The following is a 26,991-nucleotide window of genomic DNA, read 5'->3' as shown; positions in this document are numbered from 1 at the left end:
GGAAATACTGTCTTTACATATTAAGTACATCCTATAACATCAAACTGCATAATTTTCTTTTTTCATGAGATGAAAGGCCATGCGGCATAATGTGATTAGTAAATCATTCCTGAGCTTTTGAAAGAAATTAAGACAAAATTACTGCTTAAAAGAGTGAGTTCCTCAAGAGCCTCTTCTTTTTACACTGATGTCTTTGGTTGTGTCCTTTTCTATGATTCTTTCTTTTCCCTAAGAAGAATGGGATTCTTTTTCATCATCTTCCTTATGCAGCAGAAAAATGAGATCTAATGGAGTCTTCACGTAACTGTCGATGTTTCCCCATGTTGCAGTCCTCCTGTCGAGTTCGTCTCTCAATAGTTATTCTGTACTTCTTTCTGCATGAAAGGAGAGGAACAGAATGAGAAATCCTTCTCCAGCTATAGGCTAACAGACTTCCCTTATAAAGAATGCCTGTAGGGGACAGCTGGGTGCCATTTGAAAAATGAAACGTGGCAGAATGTGAAACCCTGGTCAGAGATTAAAGTAGCTTGCCTCAGAACATTTTACCCAGGCTCAAGAATGCCTGTTAATTTCTACATGGCAGTCTCAAAGCACTAAGGCACGGACATTTGTTTCTTTGAAAACTTCTGATCTAAGTGATTAGGAGTTTTTGTGAAGTGTCATGTGAACTGTGTCACATCACTGCTTTATATTGATCAAAGCCAAATTTCTTTTCACTATGCTGGATTGGGGGGAGCTTTCTGGAAAGTTCAAACAACAGATCTGACTATTCAGCTGCGTTTCTCACTGAAACTATGTATTAACTAACTAATCTTCCCATTTCCCTCTAAGAAAGCTACTATGTTTGTAATGTCAGAGGAGGTAACACGATGAATTAAGAAGAGGGATGTAGAGGACAGATAAGAAATAAACACAAATGCTCATGCATCAGACACAACTCTTCCTGTGTGTCTTCCTGTAGGGTCTTTTGAAGAATTCTGCAATGTTACTTTGTATGTCAAACAAACCCTTTCAGCTTCCCCTTTAGTACCCAAATCTCCCCCCAAAAAATCATCAGATGATTCACATTTACATTTTATACATTTATGCTTCTACTCAGTTTCACAACAAATTTTTCACAAGGGCATTAGTCTAGGTCTAGCCCCATGTGCTTGTACTGCTGGTGGAGATGCATGGCAAAAACCTTGTATGCCAAGGAAAGCTCTGCTCCACCAGCACGTGTAGCAGGAATCAGAGCTAGGTATGCAGCAGTGGAAGAAAGATTTTCACAACACCAAGGTTTTGATTCAGGCAACATGCCTGGATAGAAAGTGGAGACCTAAAAGTTCTGAAAATATTCCCTAGATACTTGTATCTGTATCAATAAGCTCTAAAACAACTTGAAAATGCGTACTTTCTTTATGCATTTTCAAGTCAGACCCTTCCATGGGTTCAGAGCATGCACAGCAGCAGCTCTTGCACAAAGACAGGTCCAGATTTTAGATATACAGGGGTTTAAGTTAAAATCCTGTCAAAGCTACGTATCAGAACTACTACCCAGATCTTTTACCTGGTTGCAGACACACTCAAAACTGTATTTGCATACTCATTTATGACAATTACAGCTCCAAATGAGACATAATCAGAAGGTACATTTACAGTTTAAAAGGTAGAGAAGCTCCAAGTACAAATTACTTCCAGGCACACAACTGCTAAACCTACATTTTCTGAAAATCTGACTCACACATCCTTATTTGTTAGGTTTCAGATATTTATTCTAATGGTGGAATAAGGAGGTTGTCCCTGTTCCTGCTTTGAGCAACTGCAATCAGATCTCCAGAGTGAAATTCACCCACATGTCTTTAGACATCTCCAACGCATAGATCCATCCATCTGACAGCACCTGCAGCTTCCTTCAGTAAACTGAGAAACAGTCTCTTCTAAGAGACCTGGTTTAGCTTTCACATGAAGATGACATGAACTGCACAGAAGAAAAGTGCTCATTTCTTCCCTCTGACCATAAATGAAAAGACTGGGTGTTGAGCTCAGGTGTATTACATCTACTTTTACCGACACCCACCTTTGCTCACAGGGATTTCCAATCCAAATCTTTGTGTCAGATAACTAGGAGTTTAAGTTCTGCTGTTACAAAGATACTTTACATAGCTTTATACCAGCTGAGGATATTTGTTGCTTTATTTCTTGTCCTTACATATAAATTCCCTCCCGGTATCAGCAATGCTAAAACCCACACCTAACAACTGTCATCTCTGGTTGAGAATCTGTGTAAGATGCAAGAACCTCTGATGACATAAAAAATAAAGACCGATTTTTATTTTCTTTTTTTTTTTTTTAAATATACTCTTTATTCAGTCCAAGCCAACTTAATGCTATCTCAAACCCAAACAACACACTATATAAGCACTGAACACATGCAAGAATAAAATCACCCTGCAGAATTTCAGTTGTAAGCACCTGATGAATAAGCCTGGTTCTTTAAACCTGAAAGTGTCCTGGTGAGGTGAAGCAGGCTTTGCTTGTTTTATTTTGTTAACCTTTTTTATAAACAGTTGTTTTTTATTGGATAGAATTATTTGATTCCTTTATGCAGAGGTTAATTCTGTTCTCCTATCTGACTCTTCCATAGCAGGAGGATAAATGACTGTATACATAAGGTGCTGAACATGTATAACTAATTTATTCTGTAAGTGTAGGATTAATTATCAAGCAAATTTACATTTGCTGACTAGCAGTGCAAGAATTATTTTACTTAAACAAGAATAAAAAACTGATCACCCTGTATTGACCTCAGCTTATTAAGTTAAATGCACAGCTTTGGAATCCAAATGCTCTCTTACACCAAAACAGAAATCTCTTTCTGTTCTCCAGTACAATTCCATTCAATACCAGGCAAATGATATAAATCTCTTGCAGATCACAGCCTGCACAACTGTGTTGGCAAGGACCACCAAACAAAGGCGGCTTTCAAGGCCAGGGCATTTTACTAAAGCAACTGTGAATGTCTGGAACTCACTGGAATTACTTTCATGAGTAACATCACTTAGAGATGTAAGTAGTTACAGGATGAAGACCCAAGTCAATAAAATTAGTTGGATAAACACAAAAGGACAATCAAAGTGTGTTCACTGTCTCTGGTGAAAATGTTACCACACATTATTATGTGCCTCTCTGTCTCCCATCAAGGACGTTCTGCCAGGAGCTGAGAAGTCTGGATGACAAATAAAAAGTTTACAGAACTTTCAATGAATTGGACTAACCTGAAGAAGTAAAAAGCCATTAGCAATCCTGCTCCAAGCAAGGCGCCCACAACTATTCCTGTAACTGCTGATTCTCCTAGACCACCTGCTTGAAAAGAGGAAAAATAAACAATCAGGGTTTATATTGAGAACTACCTGCATTCATGTACTGGAAAATACACAAAACTAGGAAATTAGTGACCAACATCAGATAATAACTAAAGCCTTTCAGAGCTCAGGACTCCATGGGAACCTGTTCCAGTGTCTGCATGTTTACTTTTTGTCCTTGCTTTTCTTGGGGTTGAAAAAGCCCCAAAATCAGCGTCAGATGAAGGCAGAATTCTGGAGGTGTGGTACAAGGGGACGTTGTTAGGAAACTGGCCTGGACAGCTTGGTCTGAATCATAACACAGACTAGGGTTACAGTGACGCACATAATGGGAATCAGCACTGAATATGCCTTGAGTCACTGCAACAGAAACAAACTTGTTTTACCTTGTTTAGCATCAGAACCCTCTATCACCCAGGTTTATTAAAATGACTGTAATTATCCAACAGTTCCTCAATTTTTTTCTTATTTCCCAAAGGTATGTTGTTTCAAGTTAAAGCCACATGACTTTCAACTTGCTTCAAATCTCGACAGAGGCAGAACAGGGACACAGTGGCTGAAGGGAAGCCCAAGCAGGGACTGTCTCTGGGAAGTGCAGGGCTCCTGAAGAACAATGGCATTTTCATGTGCACACAGTCTGCTCATGGGCACAGGCTTGTGGAAAGGAACAGAGAAGGAAATTAAACTGCTCCCTTTCTCTTCATTCATCCTTGACCCTTTGAGGGGATTCTGTCTGAACAGAAGGAAGCAGGTGCACAGCTACACCATGCTGACCACTGATGGTCTGTGTACACACCAGTTTTTCAAGGATTGAAGAATTATCAGGCTGGAGTTACCTTTTCACTGCAGGACTAGCAATTTGTTTCCTGTGAAAAGTTAAGACCGCCCTTTGTCACTGAGGCAGCAGCATCCTCCTACCCCAATCTCCTTGCAATGTCCCACTCACTACAACACGGTATGTGAAGTCAGTGTGCTGGAAAGAACAGACACCTGCCCTTTGGAGGGTAGTCCCAGCCTTCTGAATTCATGGATGTCACCCCATTCAACTTCACTTCTCCTCAGCCTACTGGGCCCCTCACAGTACCTTCTCACAACACTGAAAATCATTCTGCACTGGGAGAATGCTGCTCCCACTGGCACAGCTGCTAATTATCAGAGTGATTATTCTCTGCAGAGGTTTCAGATACATCCCTCTTTCTGGCTAAAAGGCCCCTGGGAAGTCCTAAAGCTTCCAGGGCTCCGGGCTGTGCATGATTACTGTCAAGTTTAAGTTCAGGGAAGTGATTCAGACCATGTACTACCCACAGCTGCCAGACCTTAACCTCCCAAGCAGTTAGGATAGAGAGACAGTCACCGTGTCTCCACTGGACAACTGTGCTAAACAATTTAATATGGCCTGTTATGTTTCATCAACTCAAGGATTCTTCTCTTTGGAGCTGGGACAGGAGCATTAAGTCACTTAACTTACATGATTTACATGGTGTATTGTTTGTGTGCTCTGAAACTCGGCTTTCATCTAGTCGCAGCCTGCCGTGATTCCATGGGTATTTCACATTTGATCGAATTTCAAATCGCCCCTGCTTTCCATAGTAGTCCCCGATCACCTATGAAAAACAAGAAAAAAATGAAAAGATTTTCCTATCAACTTAAGTAAAACGAACAGGAGAGCAGCATCACTCACTTGACTCCTGTGGCATGATGTTGAATCTCAGAGAAGAGGGCTGAAGGGGTTTGTGGGAGGTTATGTAGTACATGCCCTGCCCTAGGGCAGAATCAGAAGAACAAAAGCATTCCTGACAGATGTTTATCTAATCTGTTCATAAAAGCCTTCAGAGACAGAGACTTGACAATTTCTGTAGCAATTATTCTGGAAGTTAGCTAGCCTGACTGTCAGTTGTTTTCCCCAGCACGTAACCTAAAATTCTTTTTTTGTAATTATCCATCACATCTTACCAAATTGCCAGTGGTTACAGAAACTCTTCCTTTCTGAAACATTGCTTTACACAGTCACAGGCTCTTATCTGATTCTGAGCCCAGGCTTCTCTTCTATATAAATCCAGTTTACACAAGCTTTTTACCTTCTGAATATTCCTCCTCCTCTCCCTCGGCTTTTTTTTCAACTGCTCCATAGTGAGTTGAGTGCTCCGGACTGTCACCCAGCTAAGTGTAAGTATTAGTAGCTAGACATGAGTCCAGACTGGGGGTGAACAGACTGAGAAGAGCCCTGCCCAGCAGGACTTGGGGGTGCTGGTGGGTGAGAGGCTGGACATGCCCCGGCCATGGCATTCACAGCCCAGAGAGCCAAACGTGTCCTGGGCTGCATCCAGAGCCCCGTGGGCAGCAGGGGAGGGAGGGGATTCTGCCCCTCTGCTCCGCTCTGCTGAGACCCACCTGGAGCACTGCATCCAGCTCTGGGGTCCCAGCACAGGAGGGACATCAACCTGTTGGAGCCAGTACAGAGGAGGCCACCAAGAAGATGAGAAGGGTGGAGCACCTCTGCTGTGAGGAAAGGCTGAGAGAGTGGGGTTGTTCAGCCTTGGAGAGAGAAGGTTCTGGGGAGACCTCACTGCAGCCTTTCAATACTTCAAAAGGGTTTACAAAATAGAGGGAGAACAACTTCATCACTGGCAGGCAGTGACAGGACAAGGGAAACAGATTTATACTAAAAGAGGAGAGATTTAGACTAGATGTTAGGCAGAAATTCTTTGCTCTGCAGGTGGTGAGGCACTGGCACAGGTTGCAGAGAGAAGCTGTGGGTGCAGTTTCCACATTCCTGGAAGTGTTCAAGGCCAGGCTGGATGGAGCTCAGAGCAATCTGCGCCAGTGGAAGGTGTCCCTGTCCTTGGCAGGGGAGTTGGAACTGGATGATCTTTAAAGCCTCTCCCAACCTAAGCCCTTCTGTGGTTCCAGGAATTCAAGCACTTTGAATGCTGAGACTCTCAACTACACACTCCAGGCTGGAGTTTTCTGTTTTGGCAGAATTCGGAGGTACTTGATCATGTTCAGTTAAAACCTTCAAATCTTGTAATTCTGCAGTTTTTATATTTCTGCTGATATTTACACATGCGTTATTCTGGTAGTACAGTGCTATGTTTTCATACCAATTCATAAAGGCAGTTCAGAATTTCAGTCCTGTCTTCAACAGTTTCAGGCTTTATTCAAGATAACCTACACTGAATCTACTGCAACGTTGTGGGACTATATTGTGCTAACAGTAATAGGTCATTCATCTGAGAACAGTTCTAAAAACATCTTTGTACAGCAGCAAGACCATATACTGTGACACTGAAGTGGCCAGAAGCACACCAATAAACGTATTTGTCCTACCACGGATAAAACCCAGATATTAATACACTAGGTTTAGAGTTCAAGGCTTGGGTAGCCTGTTCGAATCTTTCACCGAAATTTCATTTCAAAGCTAATGAGTTTAAAGAATGTTTGCTCTGGTTAGATACACAAAGGTAGATTTTACACTAAATAAAGAAACTTATTTATCTCGCAGTTGCAACTGGGATATATAAATCCTTTGAAGAACAAATGGGTTAAACATTTGTCCAAAAATTAAGGCAAATTCAGTAAACTGGAAGAAACAGTGATTGTTCACAGGCAGCAGATTATTTATTAAGAGATTGTTTAATTTATCAAACAGGAGTGGGTGAGTCCTCTACCAGCAAGACTTACTAAATAAGAAAGTATGCAGAATAGTTTAAGAACAAAAAGCTGTAAGCAGCAAGCAACCAAGCAGATTCAGATCAGAAACAGGATACAGATTTTTGAAGAGCAGGAGTGGTTCATCTGTGGAACAAACAATGAGGGTACCACCAAGCAGTCCCTGTTCTTTCAGTGTCTCCAAACCAAAAATGAATGCTTGTTACAGTGTGAGCTTTAGTCATGTGTAAACTACAAGGCTCCTCCATACAAGGTAAGAAACCTGTCTGTGTCCAATATAGCAGAGGTCAAACTAGGAAATCTAGGTTTTCTTCTAGCTTTAAACTCTGTGAATAGACCTGGGAGAACAGCTCTGCCCAAACACTCATCCATCTGGCATAGTTCAGCTGAGAAACAGTCTCATACTGACACAGAAAAAATTGTCTAGATTAATAAAACAAGTTATCAAAGAAACAATGATTTTAGAGTGAGGCATGAGGGTAGAAATTATGCATGAGGGCAGACAAAAGCAGTAAGTATTAATTGCATGTATATTTATGTACATAACATAGCAGAGGGAAGTTGCACAATAAGTTAAAAGAATAAATATAACATTAAAAAAAAAGGTAGTTTAAGTTGCAAGTGAAAGAGCAACAGAAGGAAGGGTAAGAGAGGGAGATGAAACTGATAAATGACATAAAAAGCTACTGGGCTGAACAAACAGAAGAAACACATGTTGTTCACACCAAAGTTATCCCAACCATTTTGTACTCCTACTGCCCCTGGGAGTGTCTGCAGTTTACTGCTGTAGTTTTTCAATCCATTTTACACACTGAAACACACTAGACATCCTCACACTTTTAAAAGGGGTCCTGGAATTTGTCTCTGCTGCAGTACCAACAAGAACTATATAACTTCACTGGATTCAAATCCACATGTTGAAATGTCCAGCTCAGATACTGCTGCTTTATGTTTGAGCTTGTTGAAATCAGGAAGACCAGCCAAGATGAGGTTGATGCTGATTTTGCAACTAACAAAAGCATTGCACTGCAGCTGGACTTAGGGTGATGCATGTAGTAATACACTCAGTCCAGACATGCTATTCTCTATGTGCAGCTGGTGCTGTTTCTCACAGACCTTTTCACAGTCCATCACTTCCACTCCTTCTGCATCCAGTGGAATAACCTATCTGGTGTATATGGAGCCATCTGGTTAAAATGTTTCTTAAACACTGAAAACAAGGCACTCAGGAATTGCTGCCTGACAAACAAGGCTAGGCAAAGTCTGCACTTCTGCTTGTGGTTGACCACAGTGTAAGATTTAAATACCTGTACCTGCTGTGTTAATACATCAGGATAACTGGTGCATCACTGTAAGACTGCTGTAAGATTAATCTTTCTTCCCACCAATGAATAAAAGGCCTTGCTCATTTGAACAATAATTTCTCGTATTCAAAATTAGCAGTGCTTAGCTAGCCTGTGAGAATTCACCCTTTAGTTAAAGGCTAGCATCATGTGAAGAAAGTTGTACTGTTAAAGAAAAGAAGAAGTTTAAAAAAACTTAGTGTAACTACTTCAAAATAGCTATTTTACAGAAAGGATTTGGTCTTTAAATTGGTAAGATTAAGCCACCAAGTAAAGAGATTATACCATTTTACTTTACACTGAATTACTAATTCAGCAGTGGCCAATTGCAATGGTGTTTGTTTCCTTACCTCCTGTGTGCCTGCCTCTGGGTCTGTCATTCCAATCACAGAGAAATCCCCATATCTGTCTCCGTTGGCATCAATGGACACCTGCCCTGCAATGCCTAAAGAATGGCATGTGAGGAATCAGAAAATTAATTAGTTAAAACACTGAGCCTTTCCAAGCAAAACATGAAAACAGTGGACAGGTTTTTACAGACCGATATGACAGGAAATCTCATCAGTCTCCCAGCATTTTTGTTGGCATTCCAGAAGAAATTGTAATTTCATCTCGGTGTCTGCATTCCTGAATTCTTAACATTTCTCCTTTTTAAATATCAAATGTGTGAGACTGGAGAATACGTGAGGAAAATCTAATCCAAAAACCAGCATGTAAGAATAAAACACAAATATATTTAATGCGAGTTATTTACAGAAGCCTAATCCTGAAATATTTGACAATGCCTGAATAAAGAGAGTCCAGCTCATGTGTTGCAGAGGACACAGGGGCAGAGACCTACACTGCTCAGGCTGAAGGGGCTGCTGCACCCATAGAAGCAGACCAATGATGTTTCCATCTAATGGGATACTGGAGATGGCATGAACCAGGGGCACCATGTGCACTACACATGCATTAAGCTCTGCATTCATCTACATAAGATTAATTACATAACCTGATACAGTTTGGTTTATATTCATAGAGCCCCATTTTCACTTGTTTTGCAGTTTCTGGAACTTTAGGGAAACTGGGACTCACAGATTCATAGGATATGAAGGGGCTTTAGGAGATCTTGAGCCCAACCTCCAGCTCAGAGCAGGGTCACTCAGGAGGAGGCTCAAGGTTTTATCTGCTCTCCAAAACCTCCAAGGATGGAAACTGCACAACCCCACTGGGGCAACTTGTTTGATCTGTTATGGGAAATAAATCCATTCTTGGATTCAATCTGAACCTCTTCTTCAAACATATGTCCCTGTGTACAAAAAGCATGGCTTCAAATTCTCGAGGTATAAGTCAAGCAGGTTCTTAAAATCCATCAAACAATACCAATTAACTATGGTGAAGACATCTTGAGACTGCCAATACACTTCACCACCTCAGATATTCTCAGATGTGATTCTCCAGTCCCTGACCCCAAACACAGCCATTTACACCTGTGCAAGGCAAACAGGCATCACTGTACATACATGTTACACCAACTACATGCCTAGACCAGGCACAAAGCCATTGAGATTCAGGCTCTCAGTGACAGTCAAATAGAGAAGAGAGATCAGATAGTCAGGGTATAAATTTCCCCCAACGTGCCTAATGATAGTGACTTAACACACCTTCATTTAGTCTGTATCTGTTCAGCTTTAGTGATATCAGAAATATTTCAGCTTGCTGTGGTTTTCAAAATATGTAATGGTAATCAAAGATTATTGTCAAGCATCTGTTTCATTATAACAACACAGTAATCAAGCAGTTGTCAATTCAATTACTGCAAGGAAACAGAATGGGTGTAACAACCACTTGGCTGTGAGACACTGAAAGAAGAGGCCACTACAAGAACTGTCATGTCCCTGCTGACACATCAATTTGGATTCTCGATCTGACAGGAGGTGCTAATTGGCACAGACACTTTTATGACCTAAGAAAATCAAAACTCAGTTTTTGAAGGTAGGTACTGAAATTGAAACTTGGAGGTCCTTTGGGGTTTCTTTTTTACAGTAGGAAAAACTTAATTTTTCAACTTTTCATCTGAATCAAAAACAGGAGTTTGAAAGGCTAACATTTCCTGCAATTTCCTTAAGAAACAGAGAGAGGAAATTTTGAAACAACCTTAATGAAGAATTGCATTTGCATGAAGGTGGGATGATTTTATCTGGACTTACTTTTTGTTCTATTATGTGAGATACCTACATACAAAACATTTTGTTCGTTTTTCAGAGGAAATGCCAATGAGTAACAAATATTCTCCACAAAATGTGCCCTGCAGTTATACCATGTTGTCTTTAACAACCCAATCAGTAAGAAGTCCTTTGATCACCTCAGCTTCCACATTCTGTTGGAAATCCTGACAGGTCAGAGCAGGCTGTAAAATGAGGTGCCAAGACAATCAGATATCTACATGTCAGCAGTTAAATTAAAGTCATAAATGAAAATGGAGTTGCCATTATCAAGGCCTGCAAAAGTCAAAGGCAATTATAAAGTTTCAGTCCTGCAGCAGAGCCTGATGTGTGGATGCATGAACCATATATGCTCTGTGATGCTGCATCCATGGCAGAGAGGGCCTCACAGGCAGAGCAACGGGATGTGATCTTCCTTAAGGGACTGGATTGCAAGACATTGAGTTAAAGGCCTCTTTCAAAATCAGTTTTATGTCCAGCAAAGTACTGCCACAGGGAGGAAATGGCATATGACTTACAAGCATTTTGACCTTTTCAACTGCACCCTCACAGCCCAACTCAGCTACATTTTCAGAATAGGTGGAACAGGTCAGCCACCAGCAACAATCTGGTTTTCACAAGTGTGGAAAGAGAACATTTTTTCCTCCTGCCAGGTTTTACAAGCAAGGTGTGAGAACCAATCATGTAGCTCACGTAGCACATGGTACTAATGCATGGGCACACGAGCTGGTGGCTTCCTGCAGCACAGGAAAAGGAGCAGAGAAAACACAGGCTGTGGTGGGGTCTCATGCACAGCACAACCAACCAGAGAGGCAAATCCTCAGACACCAGATTTGCTCCCTTAAGACAGTGTTTTGGGAAGCCATGGATGTGAAGAGAGGTAGTGGGATGCCAAGCACAACTCCCAGCGGGTGCAGGGCTGCTTAAGGGATGTCTGCAACCAGTGTAATTTAAAGCAATTCCTGTGTTCCCTTAAGCTGCCCTGAGTATTCTTTTGCCTTGTGTTCACGCCACAATTTGAGAACAAAAAATTGGTTTGCAGCTGCTGCCCTTCTTGCCTTCCTACACTACGTTCAATGTGTTCTTAGAGCTGAGAACCTGGCCACTGAGGTTTTTCTTATACATTCAAATGAATCACTGGCTTTTTATCTAGGGGAAATGTTTCCTTCTCTCAGGCATTTCCACAGGAAATCTTGCCAGTCCTACATCAAATGACTGGACTATTATACAAGATGGATGGGAACATTATAAAGAGATGGATGGAAATATTTTAAGAGATGACAGATTAAACCAATAATCCTCAGTTTCTTTATTATAATTCTTACCTGGCAAAAGCATCTGCATTACTTTGCAACAGCAAGGTGACACAAAGTGCCAGTTGCACTGCAGAACTGCAGCCTCCAGGACTGGGCACAGAAAGGCAGAGTGCTGTTCAGCTGCTGCCTCTGAGACAACACACACAGCTTCTGAAAGGAGGCTGGGGGAAATCCTTCTAGGACCCAAAGGAATCCCGTTGAGAAACACAAAATAACCCCAACCCTGGCACCTGCTTGCTTCTATCCATTCCCAGGCTTTCAAGATAAAAAAGTGAAATGGAAAAACTGGGCAATCTCAGAGCTAATAGATGAACGTGAGCAAAGAGAGCAGCTGTAATCTTTTCAAAAACAAAGAAGGAGCCTGAGAAAATTATTGATATTTCTTCACAACATCAGCGAGGGTCAGTAAATTGTTAAGTTTTTTTAACTGAGTTAAGACCTCAACAGTTGATGGAGAAAAAAGTCAGACTGGTGAGGTATGTGAGCCAGCATTAAAGATATACGTGGCTTCATACAGTTACTTTCCTCTGTCTTAGAAGTGAAATAGGCATGGGTTCTTACTTTGCACAGAACAGAGACCTGAGGTTTTTTTGACTCTGAAAGCTGCAGCTCCATATTAACTCTTACCTTCATATGTTCTGTTCCGCGTTTGTTGAACAATTTTTTCCCCATCTTTCTTACTGAAACCAGTCTTCAGGACTTCCTGTAAAGCTAGAGCATAAAGAAGAATAGCATCATGGAATCCTTCCACAAACATGTTCACCTAAAAAAGAAAGAAGAAAAAAAACCAATGGCAATTGACACGTAACAAAATTTTTCTTTCCTAGGGAATTGATTAACTTAGAGAGAACCCACAAATGAACCGAAGTGACTAATTTGGAGAGTTACTTTCTTAGCTGCTGGAACACAAAGGAATCTATCTCAAAAAACCCTCAGGGGGAAAACGGCAGCTTCTGACCTGTTTGTAAAAACAGCCACTATCTGCTATTCTGGACACTCAAATCACACTTTAATGTTGTGTCTGAATAGCTCTGCAGATAAGGGAGCAATCTGCAGATCCCAGTTCCCATGCCCAGATGCACAAATTCTGTACTTGACCATGTGAGGTTCTGTAAGGTGCTGAGCATCCTCATCCCACAGCAGCAAGTATAACCCCTTCCCTCTGCAAAGGGGACTTAGCACCTCTCAGGACTGGGAAGTATATTCGGTCATGATTTTTTTTGGAGAGCACAACTGGTGGATTTGCTTGTTTAATGATTACCACTTCCATTTCTGGCTGTTGTTCAGCCAAGCATCTTTCCATGAGCAAATGAGCAATGGAGAAAACTACTTGCCCTCTCCAGTAATGTGTTCTCTAGAACTGCCAGGAGAACCTTTTCCTGTTCTTTATAGTTTTCTCAGTAAGTGACAAGAAATGAATGAAATAACCCTAATCCTGCTTTATAACCCTAATACAAAAGAAGACTGCTGCCAATGAACCTTTGTAGGCAACCTACAGTTTTTGGTCTGTGAGTTACAACAACAGTTAACAGGCGAGTGCTGTAGAAACCTTACAAGTTTGCTCTCAGGAGCCTGATGTGCTTCAGTGGTGAAGCAATAATTGTTTCAGGAGTGGAGTTCAGATGGAGACCCAATAGCAGAAGCTGATGCATCATGACCTGAGCAGCACAGGTATTCCCCTTCTGTAGGCAGCAACTTACATTTCAGCAGTGCAGTGCACGCACTTGATGCACAATAATTCAGAATGAATTATCTTTTCAGCTGCACGAAAGATGTTCCCATCCACTCAGAGTTTCACTACAATAAAAAAACTCCTGACATCCTAGCAAAGGTATAACCACATTATGGGGTCTCTTACTGCCACTTCCAGTGAACAACCTCTACAAATACTCTCCTGGACAGAAGCAACATTTAGCTTATCTTCCACTTCAGTGTATCTAAACAATTAAAAATGCTAGTAAATGAAGTGCTACTCTAACTCTCACAGGTTTAGCTGGACATTAAAAATGTTAAAGGACAAAACATATGGCCAGTGAACTAAATAACTGTTCCAAAGATAAAAAGTATTACATAGTTGACTGGCTGACCTGAACTAATCAAACCCTGGTAATGTAATTACATCCAAGACATTCCTTTACTATCAAAGCAGTTGCCAACAGTAAGGAGAATTTAGGAATTATTTACTGATAATATAAAAGTTTACATTGCTCTGACATTTAAAACTGGACTTTCAGTAACTCCAGCCTATGCTGCAGTTGAATGCATCATATCCACCGTGGGAAGACTCCACAGTGGGGAGAGCAGTGCTACAGGAGGCACAGAACAGCTCAGCTCACTCTGACAGCCAAAGACTGAAGGGCAGCTGCCTTTACTCTGAGCTATGAAAAAAGCATGAAAGAAGAGGTGAAAGTCAGGCTTTTGGTGGAATAGAAAGAGCTGATGGACAGAGTGCATACTAGGACAGGCTTTGCCAGCAGGGGCTTTAACTTTTCAGAATGGAAAAAAACCCAACCAAACCAAGAAACCACAAAGCTTGACAACTGCTTCATGTGCCAATGTTAGAGTCCAAGTGCCCTGTGGACGATCAAACTTCAGCTTTCTTTATGTGACACTCTTTTTCTCAGGAGAGAAATTAGACTCTCCAGTAGCTTTACCTCCCCACTGGCTGATTTACAGTTTGTGGCTAGCATTTGTTTCAAGGAAAGCTATTTGTCACTTCTTTTGTCCATGGCAAAGACCTCTCAGTGTAACACAGCAACCCTCAAAATCCCTTCTGTCAGCTAATTTGCTCAACCTGCAATCTACTCATGCCACCAGACTGAAAACCCTTCTGTAGACACTGCAGATTTGCCAGATAAGCCCTGTCAAAACTCACTTGGCAGTTTGGGAGGTTACTGCCACAGCCTCTTGCCAAAGCTCCACTTGGCCAAAATCCCTGACATTACATGTGAAAAATCACATTAGAAAATTGTCAGAATGTCATTTATGCCACTACTCAGTTGCTCACACACAGACCCCAGCATTTTATCTCATGTTGCCAAGGAAGCTGAAACTATGGGTAATTTATGCCATTTAAAATCTTCTAAAAGAGTAGCACTTACTATTTGCAGATGGGATTGCACTCCCCAGCCAAACCATATGCTGGGCACTCCTGAGACTTTTCACATTAATCCAGGAAGATGTTTAAGCAGCAGTTCTTAAAAGGGGATCTAGGATCCCATGAAGGGAATAAAGTTTTCCTGCATATCATCTCATTCAATCATTTTCAAGTTGCCCCAGTTCCACACAGACCATGGGTTGCACAATGTGTAGGACAGAAGAATATTAAAATGTGAAGTAATGGCTGCAAAACATTTTGAAGGGTTTGATCTTTGCTGCAGGAAAAGCATTAAAAAGAGCTAAAGTTTATGTTCCAGGAATGCTTCAAATAGGAATGAGAGTAAATGTGAAGACATCTTCACAGCCTGCTTGAAGGTGTCCATGGTAATTAATAATGTGTTAGTTCAACCTTAGATACCCTCAAAATAAAAACTGAACAGAATCTAAAATCTATTAAAGGTCCACTAATCTTACAGGTAATTAAAAGTTCTTTTAGTTGAGCTCTAATAAAAGCATAATTTTTTTATTATAGTGTTTTCCATTTTCAATTATGCTGCTTTTTTAATTACAGATGTGAGTAGAGCTCCAAATGCTGTAATCACAATTTGCATGTCAGATCCACTATAATGTTGCTGTCCCTGGCCCATACTGCACAGCAGGGACACCCCTCAACGTGGCAGCAACGCCACTGGCAGCAGAGAAGCTGCCAGGTTTGCTGAAATCTTTGGAGGCTGCAGCACAAATACATGGAAACGCTCTTTCTGAGCTATCTTCTGCACTACTTTCACATTCTATTCTAATACCATATACCTAAAAAGCAAGTATGCGAACTACACAGCTGAATAAGATATATACCCCTTTTATCTTCCTGCCTTTCTACTCTTAATTAATCATCTTCTATCAGAAAAAAGAAAACAACCAAAATCCAACAACCCCTCTCAGTGGAAATCACATGCATAAATTTTACACAGTTCAGAGTTATAGTTCCCCAAGCAGCTATACTGTGACCACACTGTTCATATATACCAAGGTGTTAACAGCATACACAGCAACGCAAAATACTACCGATGTGGAAGACAGCCAAGCTACAGCCATGCAGGACCCATAATTTTCCATCTCCTGCCTACTGACTGTAAAATAAGATTATTCTCTTCCATCTGGAACTGCCCAGCTCTGAATCACAGCAATCACAGCAATTTGTACCACTTCCATGCTTAGTGGGGAGCAACATAACTTTTTTTCTATTGAAAAGGCAAACAACTAACATTTCCCAAGCTTGGTCTCTGCATCTACTTTCCAGTACATCCACAGTGATTTTCAAGTCATCAAACTATAGTTCCAGTCCAAATCAGTGAGGACCCTAGGGAACTGCAGAGGACTGTACCCAGACATTTTGCAAAAATCTTACCAATTTACATATTTGACATGATGCTCCTACTATCTCATACTGTTTCAATCTATCTCAATAGAAGTATTTTTCTAAGCAGCTGCAATTTAACTGTCAGTTCTCTCTTTTTAATCCTCCTTCACCAAGCCAGTTATAATTATGGTCCTTCTTTTATGAGCTTTTCTAAGAAGTCCTGACATAACTAAATTTTCTTACATGCATTCTTGACACGTATCTTTGGTTGCCTTCTGCTGACTCACTATCCAGCACTACTCCCTTAACTCTACAGCAGGGATTTCTTTCTTTAATACCATTTGTTCATGTTGCATATTCCCATTCAGGACATTGCCACTGCCCATGCTGTTCTAAGTACTTGTTTATGGTTCTGAGACAGTCAGGGGCCTGACTCATCCTTGATGAGTTGCTATTACCTTGCTCTGAGCTGCACAATCTGGAACAAGGTGCTCATGATTCCCATACGGTAGATGACCAACACATAGAAATTATTCGTGTTTAATTTTTTTAAGATAAAGTATCATTATTACAAATGGATTTTGTGTTAAACTTTTAGTTTATGTAATCCCAGTGAGAAACCCTGGGTAGAACTAATACGTAGATTGAGAACATGACACTGTGGGAAGAATATTCTTACACCGGAGCATTACCGGCGAATAGGTGAAGTGCATTTCAAACCAGCAATGTCATGTGCAGTTTCAGCTTTGCAGGAATGTCCTACTGCTGTAACACTACCACGTATCATTCTGCATGCTACTCCATAACAGGATTATCAAAGCTTTCGCTAACCCACCATCCATCTCCTTAGAACCTCACAGGATTTCTTAATGCCACTATGCAACAGAAACTCCCAGAGCTCCTGAATATCACCCATGGATAACAGCAACTTCCATGCACTGGGACTGGGATTTCAAGGATTCCCAAGCAGAACAAATGCAAAGCCATGGGATGCACCCATGGTCAGCTGTCATAAACAGCATGTCTTGGGGTGCCTACAGAGAGGGATACATCACCTGACCTGTTTCACAGTACTGTGGAACCGAAGCAGGAGCTGGAAAGGAGAATAAAGCTGAAGACAGTTAATCAAATCTGCATGTTTAGATGCCTAAGACTAAAAGCACAGACTGCTCACTTGGGCAACCATACTGCTCCCCTACTGGACCTTGGCGCTTCAAACAAACAGTAAGAGAAAGGAAAAAATAATGAAAACACATGCTTTCTTCGGAGAAGGCCATTTCCTTAATATTTAATTCAAAACTGAAAAAGAATATATGGCCTTATACCAAATTCTGGGCAACACGGCTGTAGCCAAGGACAGCCTCATGCTGTATTCACTGATATCCAGTCTCTATAAATATATAAATGGGCACCTGCTCAAGAAAAGATGAGGCCAGGGCTCAAGACGTGGTTTTCTGAAGGACATATAACTACCCAAACTTACTTTATTATTTGGAGCTGGAACTCACATCTCTCCCTTGGAAAAAAGGAAGAGCATAACAGTAAAACCTTGGGCGTATCTAAGAGAGATTTATTTAAGTAATGTTGCATCAATTTCATCTTTCCCAGGGACTCAGTGTTTACGTGAAAATCCATAAGAGATTTTTCTTGTAGGGGAGCATGTGACTTTATTATTGGGATTCTGCAAACTGATGCTTATCCTCCGTTCTAAAATTATAGCTTAAAAATTCAGCACTGCAGACGAACAAGACGTCACTTCCCTTTAAGGAGGCTTCTTCCAACAAGGCTGCCTGCTTGTGATCATCTCCTTGCCAGTATTTGCTGGAGCAGCAGTGATGCTGGGAATAGAGGAGAAGAGGTGTTTGCTCCACCCAAGCACTCTGGACACCAGGCTATGTGTCCCTGGCACAAGGAATCTGCAACTGAAGCCCACTTTTACAGAGCCTCGGGTGCAAGCACTGCTTGCAGCTCATCAGCCACCCATCTTCACCATGAAAGAGCCTGCATGCACCATTTGAGAGACAAGATGTGTAGCAAGATCCCTGCTTTTTTCTGCACTTTCTGTTTGATTTGGACACAAAGATGCTGTGCTGCAATTAAGCTCATTTCTTTGAGGGTGAGACCATGCCTCTGCCTGCCTGAACTATTCAGCTGGTACACAAGCTGAGGTGCACCCCAGGCATGCCAAACCACTGCTGCCTTTGCTCCACTCAGACAAGAGGACGCTTACTCCAACAGGACTGAAGCAGCACTAGTGACAAACTTCCATCCACTTTTAAGCCAATTGTGCACCAGAAGTCTGCCACTTGTTCCATGAAAAGGTCTGCTGAAATGAAATAAATTAACAAAAAGAAAATAAAAGTAAATCAACAAATTAGAGCAATATCTGTGATTTACTTAAAAAACGCAGCCAAATTCAGGGAGTCAAGGGTTTTTGTCAGTGAAGGTTATTTTCTTGCTATGGAAAGAAAACTAACCACAGGGCCAGCCTTCCTCCTTGTTTTTCTTAACACCCCATTCTTGAACAACTAGTAGATTTACTCACAGTCATCTGGCTGGAGCAGCCACAAGTTGCTCCATTGTCTCAATGGTGAACTGAAGCAAAAAGCTATTCAATCCCAGACGACAGGGTAGCTGCACTGTGAAATGTCAGCTAAAACATGCCAGGTTACAGTGACAACTGAGATACAAAGGCATGGAGAAACCCTTCCACCCCACTGCCTGCAAAAGCTGCCTATTCTTTGTCTATTGCTTGCAACACTCTCCTGTGGTTATCTAAAGAAATCTCTGTAAACCCCCAGTGCCTGCTGCCAACAGGCTGGGCAGAAATTTCCAGATAGTGCCAAAATGAGCTCCTTCCATTAAACACAGAAAGAGGAACTGTCACCTCGGCAGAGTTAGAACTTTACCCACAGTCAGTTCACATCAGGGGGCTCTGACTGCTGCACTCAACCCATGGCCTGGCATCACTGGGTTCTCAGACTCTCCCCAGACCTCCACTGGCATGGCCAAAGCAGGGGCAGGCTGAGCTGAGAACTGCCCTGCTCCAGGAACAGGATGCTCTTCTGGACCAGACTTTTTCCCCTGAAAACCTGTCTGCGATCTATTTCTGGCTCTATCCATCACGTTCACTGATTCGTTTTGTAAGCTGCTACCAGCCACTTTACCCCTCTGTAGTTTTGGTTCCTGCATTACCTTTTAATGTTGCCCTCAAAGGAGTGCAATTGATGTATCTAAGGTACTGTTTTGTACTGGAAGTCAAGTACCTACAGAATAATCATTTAGGGGAATTTCTCCTTTATGTATGCTTTACACACATACTATTCACCTTTATAATTTAGCTCTAAAGGGCTCCAGGTCACCTAACAAGGAAAAGGATAGAATCATAGAATACATTACTGTGCTCCTGCAGTTCAGGTGAAATATCCCATGTTTATAATGCATCTCTAACATCAGACAAACAACTAACGCAAAGGATCTCTAGCACAAAGCACTATACTATGACTGCCTGAATACTGAAGGGATCTTAACCATAAAAGGTAGAGCTGTCATTTATAAAATTAACCTTACTACTTTTTTTAGGATTTCTTGCCTTCTAACAAACTATATGGTCATTCATGTGATGAGTTAGAAAACTATGTCCAGAAATCATGTATCTAGTCATACTGGTAAAACACAAGAAATACTAAAGAAATTATTCTTTTCAGCTGAACACACATACACACGCAGAAACCAAATTATGCTTGAATCCCCATTGGTAGTCTGATGACAATCTGTTATACAGTTGCAATGAATGCTTACATTTTAAGTTAGCATTTAAATTGGGATATTTTAATTTCAGATAAACACTTAGAAGGAAAAAAAACCCCACCCCAGTCCTTTCATTAGATATTAAGTTTTTGATGTCAGCAGGCAAGAATATTTTACAAGCAGGAACATATCTCAGTTTTCGGGATGACAGTCACTCATCTGAAAAAATCAGTTCCACTTGCTAAAATAAGTTAAAATGATTTAAATTAATACAGAGCTAGGACAAACAGGAAGGACATTTTTTGTTAAATGTTTATCCTTGTACAATGTGCAATTGTTTTGGGTTCTGGATTTCTAACATTATCACCAAACCACAAAAATCACAGACATATTTTATTTTTTGTATTAAAAACACTCAAGATCACATCAGTTCTCACACAAAACTCAGAAAAATCACTGTATCACTGCGGAGACAACTCGTGTTCAAACTGAATTCACCTGTGCTACACTAGCTAGTGGGCTGGTAGAATCTTGGATAGTGTAAAAACCACATCTGATGAAAAGGACCATTTGATTTCTGCTTTGAAGCAGATTAGCAAAGACTATCCAGCAGCGCATTTGCTTTATAGCCTTAAGTACTTCATAAACACAAATGATTTAGACACAGCCAAAAGTGGTGCTTAGCTCAAAAGTATGCTAGGAGCTGGGATTAGTCATCTAAGATCCTTATTCAGTACCAGGCAAAAATTTAGGCATGCACAACCAGGATTCATGAGAACCAGCACCCCACTGCACCCTTGCCAGCAGAGGAGATAGAGAATGAGGGACGATGCGACCCTCTTACTCTCACACAGGCAGGTAACAACGCCCCACTGCATGAACTCACAGTCAAGCCTTTACAAAAACCCCATAGGGCACCAGTCCTTTTAAACTCCCTGCCCCAGGCCTACTACTGCTGTGCTGCATGAGAGACTTCAGGATCCAATCTCTGCTTTCAGAGAATCTGAATTCCACCCTTCCCCTGCCCTGTCTGCAGGGCATGCTGAGGTGGAGGCACTCTTGGAACTCAAATCCAGGTGCTGGGGGACAGGTATGACCTGCCAAGACCTGGGGGACCTCTGGGCTGGGAGCAAATCATTTGCCAGAAGAGCCCACCTGAGGCTGTGGTTGCCATGACAAATGATCCTTTTATTAAATACCAGGGTAAATGGGCATATGAACTTGTAAACTTTAATGGCATGGAACTAATGCAAACCCTCAGGCTGCTATTAATCATGCTTCCATTCCAAATAATTTAAAATTTAACTATTTGGTTTTGTTATTTTCTTTCAGATAGTGGATATCTGATGAAAGGTGTTCAGCTGGCTGATTAACCATCCCTTTGCTGGCATACCTGCGATGATCCCAGCAGCACAGGAGAGGTACAGCAGCTATATCAGCAGATATTTGTGTGTACCTGTCAGCAGGCAGTAAGGTTCCAGCTTCACACCTGAAACACCCTCCCACCCTTCAGCAGCAGCATGGTAGTTAATACCTCTGCATCTGAGGATTTGCAGCCACTCCAAGAAACCAAAACCTCAATCTCGTAGCTGCTTGCATCCTTATTGGCTGTCTGATCCCTGAGATCCTCCTTAGTTTTGCTAAGATATTTTGTAGTCTGCAGGCTGGTGGGCTAACTGGATGCATTGTACACACGCATTTCCCATCAAATGTAAATGTCCTGCCTGGTGAATGTCACCTTGTTCCCAGCCACGGAGCAAAGGGCGTCCTCACCTACCCTCCTCCCATTGTCCCATGCCCCTTTCTCATGCCCCTCTTATTCATTTGCTCTGGGACAGAGACACTCCTTGTCTTTTCAATACACTTTGATATATTAGCTCTTTTTAGAATGGGCTAGACCTTCTCATTTTTGTCCCAGACTTCTCTGCCTAATGAAAAAAGTATCTACTAAAGGGAGAAGGAAAGTTTTGAGTATTCTCCTGTGGGTTCCTATGCCTCCTTGCATGCACAAGAACACCACTGCCTTTATTCACACAGCCCGTTCTCACAGGCTGACTACATTACCCCCTCTGCATTTGCAAAATTGCTAAATATCCCCTGAAAAAAAAATTAAAAATTGGAGCTGGCAGCACTGTACACTGACCTGCTCTTACAGCACACCCAAGCCCTGCTGCCTGTCCTTGCTCTGCCAACACTCACACACCAAGGTGACCGACTCACCCATGGGACTGGCCTGCCCTTCTGTTAAAACATTTGTCCCTCTGGAGAATAAGCCCTTCCCAGAGCTACGTTCACCTTAACCTCTGAGCACTCAGCCATAAGAAATGAATGTGCTGACACAGTGGGAGATCTCAGGCTTGAGGTGTTACTGATTGCCACCTATACTGGTTTTTTAGAAGACTTTTAACTTGAGTATCACAAAGTTAGACCTTGCCCTGCTGCCATTCAGAACCACTTTAACCATACCAATACCCCACGAGTTCAAGAAAGCTTCCCTGGACCACCTCAGTGTGGGAGCTGCCAGTGTGGAGGCAACACCTGTTCTGCTCTGACGCTCTCAAACAAGGAATTCACATTTCTGGCCTTGAAGAACTGTTCTTCCACTATATCCCTAAAGAAAACAAAGCATGGCATCTTCCCCACACCTCCTGCCACCCTCCTAATCAAACTCTCTGATTAAACTGCTTTGCTCAGACAGAATTCAACCAATCTGTGCTACCACAGTGTGAGGGTACCAGCACAGACAGGTGAACTCTCCAGAGCACCCAAGGTCTGAGGCTGGAGCATCCCATCAGCCATCTGATGCAAGTGTTCAGCAAGTGCAGAACAGCTTCCAGCTGCCTGCAACACCATCCTGACATGGGGCATACTCACCCAAACCTCCTCTTCACGCCTTGTTGAGCTGAGTATTTTTTCAGTAAACAAGGAAACTTCGAACCCAGTGTTATTTTCACAACATATCCAGAGAACAAGACCCACGGAAAAAGGTAGCGGCTGCTAAAAAGTCTGTTAAGCAAAGGTATTTAATTTTTCAAGTGCCGTTTTATGCAAAATGAGATACAGAGTTTATCTTTTCCTTCATTCAGACATCTCAGAGCCAAACCTGAGGACCATTCTATACCAGTATCAAAAATCCTATGAATTTACATTAAAACAAAATCTCAATGGGATAAATTAGCTTTTGGATTACTAGCAATGCAAACAGCACGGAGAAGCACTAAAAACAGAAACAGGTTATGAATTTTGCAGGAGGACATATTGTTCACACTTTATTAGTGGAAAATAAGGTGTATTTCTAGCAAGTACTTCAAAGAGTGCCTTACCCATAAATGTCTGAGTGCCTGTTTAGTAAAGTGGAATCCAAATATCTGTGAAATCCAAGTAAAAACACGGGGCTATGGAAAATATACAACATATCCATGAAGATCAACTCTAAACTTTTACATTCCCAAAGAGTTCAGATATTACTATTTCCAGATACACATTCAGTTTTATACTATCTCCTCCATGGTTTAAGACAGCTTCAAAAATATGCTTAGATGGGCTAGAAAAACTAAACAAATCCCCTGGAAAATAGAAGAATAATTTATTTCTTTTACTGTCTTTCATGACATCTGTTACTGGCAAATAACTTACTATTACACTGTAGTTTTGCCTAAGACCCTGACGTGAATGACACTGGTCTTTCATACCACTGAGAAAGCATTATCTTCAGAAAAAAAAAGTGTCTGCTGTATTCACCAAATTTAGCAGTCCACAGTTCAATACTTCTCTTACAGAAAATAAAGACACTCTCATTAATTCCAACGGGTGAAGGGTTGGTCGTAAAAATCCTAAATATGTTTTACTAATAGAATTCATCTTGTTAATAAGCTGGCATGTGAAACCGTTTTTTCCGGCTGCTGAAAGCAGCTTGTGGTTTGCTTTTATTCTTTTGAACACAATTAGCAAAGCACTCCAGCAGCTGAATAGACCCATTCATTTGAACAAATTATTCCCTGGCAGGGTTTGGGGGGTTTTTTCTTCCACGCCCACCCCCCCCTTAAATCTCCTCAAAACTCTCTCCCATCCTTATGCAGTCAGAAGACACAAAAGCCTGCCTGACATTAATCTTGCCTGCCTGTGCCTGAAAAAAGACAAGTGAGAAGGACACTGCTGAGTAAGTTACATTTTCAGCATCTCAGCTACAAGACTGAATTGCTCCCTTCTCCCAACCTTATCTTAGCTGGTGTGCAATCCTAATTAAAAGGCTGACGTTAAGGAATACACACAGGGAAGAGCCTGGCACGGATGTTATGGACGAGATGATAAACTTTATGAGCACAGCTACCTCCCATGTAGCTTTTGTATTTAACTACTGGAGCTAGAAAGGTTGTCTTGAGTGCACCATTTCTCCTTGCAGAGGGATGAAAATGTTAAATAAAAGTGTTTCCCTTTCTAACAGGGAGTAGCATCTTGCTGATCTAATAAATCTTTGTAGCTCATTCTTTCACTGAGATAATTTTACTGGCAAATCAGGCTCCAGTTCCCTTCTCCTGATGCTCATTTTCAGGGTGAAAAAGGTCGTGGGTAGGATAAAACCCATGCATTCACCTCGTGAACAATGCTGTCATGTAGTTAACATAGCAGAAATATTTGTTTAATTAGTTACATTTTCAGCTTTTAAATGAGAAGTAAAAACAAGCCATGGGTGGTCTGTAACCTCAGAAGAGCAAATATTCCTGGCTGTAAAATCATCTGAGCTCAGAATACTGGGTTGGACATAAAAAAAGCATTTACTGAATCCTAGGCCTGAGTCAGGAACAGAAGGTGCATTAAGAACTTCCAAACTGCATGCTACCGCCAATTCATTAAGTGTTCAGCATTATTTAATAAAAATGGCTTATGCATATACTTTAACTGAAACACTGTTTATTCATAAACATTTTTAACTACAGCATGTGTTGGGAATTATTCACATATCAATTTAGAGACAGTTTTAAATTCTTCCTTCAAGTAATGGCATGCAATTCTCACTGCTGTCTGCCTCACCTAGGCTATAGGTCTGCAAGCAGAGCTTGCCCTGTATTTTGCAATTAAGCCGAGGATCTTAGATGGTTTATAGAGACCAGGACTCCCTGCTTTTAATGCCTTGTTAATTCACTAACATTACAAAAGTAAAAAATCTGCCATCATTTGTATAAAAGCATTAAAACAATTCTACTGCATGTCTGGAACCCCACATTTTAATAGATTTTTGTAAAGAATTCCTCCTTTTTTTGCTTATTTTATCAGAGAAGTCAACCTCCACGTAGGCACAAAATAAAATGGTCAGTCTTTCTACAAAACTACAGGATGTTTCTTGAAAAAACATGAGACACTGTTGAATGCTGAAATGATGGCTGAGCAGATTTAATGCTTCAGCCCACAGTTCTTTGGGTTACATTAACATGACAGTACTGCTTTCACATTCAGAGTGGTGAACAAACAAACTAACAATATTTGCTAGTGGACTCAGGCAGCTGATGGATTCAGACAGGGATCATCACTGCCCCATCCTGTGTAACCCAAATATTTCTAAGATGCTTTCTCAGAACCTCTCTGCCACTCTTATTTTCAATGCTGTAGAGTTAAATGGTGCTTAAGGAAGTTTTTTACTTCACAAGAGAGATTCCTGAAGAAACTGTCTTTTCCACACTTTCCTGCTCACTAATAAGGCACAGGTTGCTCCACCTTCCCCATTTCCACAGCGTAACACCCATGCAGAAACAACAGAAACTTGTGACCTGGGAAAGACGTACCCAAAACACGTTTTTCTCTTTTCTGTGTGATTTCACAGCTGGAGATGAAGACAGCCAACAATCTTTGACCTGTTACTCCTCCAAGGGCTGTATGAGTTCTGCATCTGGCAGTGGGACAGCTGCGGCTTTAGGACTTTGCCCTTTCTGTCTCCCTTATCTTTCCTTCTGTCATCTGCTTATTTTCCATTTTTATGATATTCTTTTTTGGTAGATAATAATGCCTTTAGGATTAGTACTGGCAAGAGGCCAGGATAAAATGGCAGCACTAATGACTTTTGTTGGAGTTAGGGTCAGTGTGAGATAATATAGACCATGGGCCTGGGGCCCCATTTTCCCATGACATTGGAAAAATCCACACAGAAAAGCAGACACACTGAATGCCTCAAATCCAAACCTCCCTAAGCACCTCCTCTTGGGACACAGCTTGCAGAAAAGAATGAGGACTGTATTTCAATGCCTGTGGATAGGACTTCAGATGGGCTGTGCTATTGATTATCTTTCCACATATTTTTTGTTTTCAGAAGCAGAATCCAGCAGACCAAAATCCATCTCTGTCACTTCCCACCCACTCAGCTCAAGGACTTTTCCCTCCCAATCTTCCCTTGGAGGACACAGCCTTGCTTACTGCACACCCAGGCCACTTTCTCCCCATGCCAAAAAAAACACTCTTAATGGGTGCCCACTACCGACAAATTTTTCAAGGGGCAAGGAACTGGCCTTTAGTTTAGCTTTTTATTTTTCCCCATTAGTTTTCAGAATGTTTTTTTTTTCTTAATCCTGAAGGCTGCCCCAAAATGTTTCTCCTCCAAACAGGGCAGCAGGACAATCAGTTAAGGGAATATGATGCATCTCTTTCCCACTGTCCAAAGTGGAGAAATATATAATCCATCATGAACGATGCAAAGAAAACTAGAAAGTTAAGTTCACACACTGTTAAGGAAGAAACACAGCTACGGAGTTTTTTTTGCTATACTCAGCCAGAGACTAACTCTCTCAGAGATATTTTACTTTACCATTGTTAGAAGGCTGTGAAAAAGCAGGTAGGGGAGGCTCTGCTGAGATCTATGTAAGTTAAGCATCCATCCAATACCAGGGCACTCTACACTTGAAAACAAACTCCTTC

The 26,991-nt window shown here is 41.4% G+C and overlaps 1 protein-coding gene across 1 annotated transcript in view; it reads right to left on the bottom strand.

Annotated features, from left to right (window-relative positions):
* Positions 1-262: 262 nt before the first annotated feature.
* The window catches only part of NPR3 (natriuretic peptide receptor 3), a gene marked incomplete at both ends in the record, with an annotated part of 38,481 nt that continues 11,752 nt past the window's right edge, over positions 263-26,991 (bottom strand). The window contains 5 exons of the mRNA XM_082302192.1: positions 263-374; positions 3,258-3,345; positions 4,813-4,948; positions 8,707-8,801; positions 12,507-12,642. Coding sequence (XP_082158318.1) covers positions 263-374; positions 3,258-3,345; positions 4,813-4,948; positions 8,707-8,801; positions 12,507-12,642 — 567 coding nt within the window. The remainder of the gene's footprint in view (positions 375-3,257; positions 3,346-4,812; positions 4,949-8,706; positions 8,802-12,506; positions 12,643-26,991) is intronic.

This window comes from Coloeus monedula (assembly GCF_965178545.1).
Source record: "Coloeus monedula genome assembly, chromosome: Z".
In the NCBI taxonomy this organism is placed as follows: Eukaryota; Metazoa; Chordata; class Aves; order Passeriformes; family Corvidae; genus Coloeus; species Coloeus monedula.
This window is presented reverse-complemented; position numbering and strand designations above follow the sequence as displayed.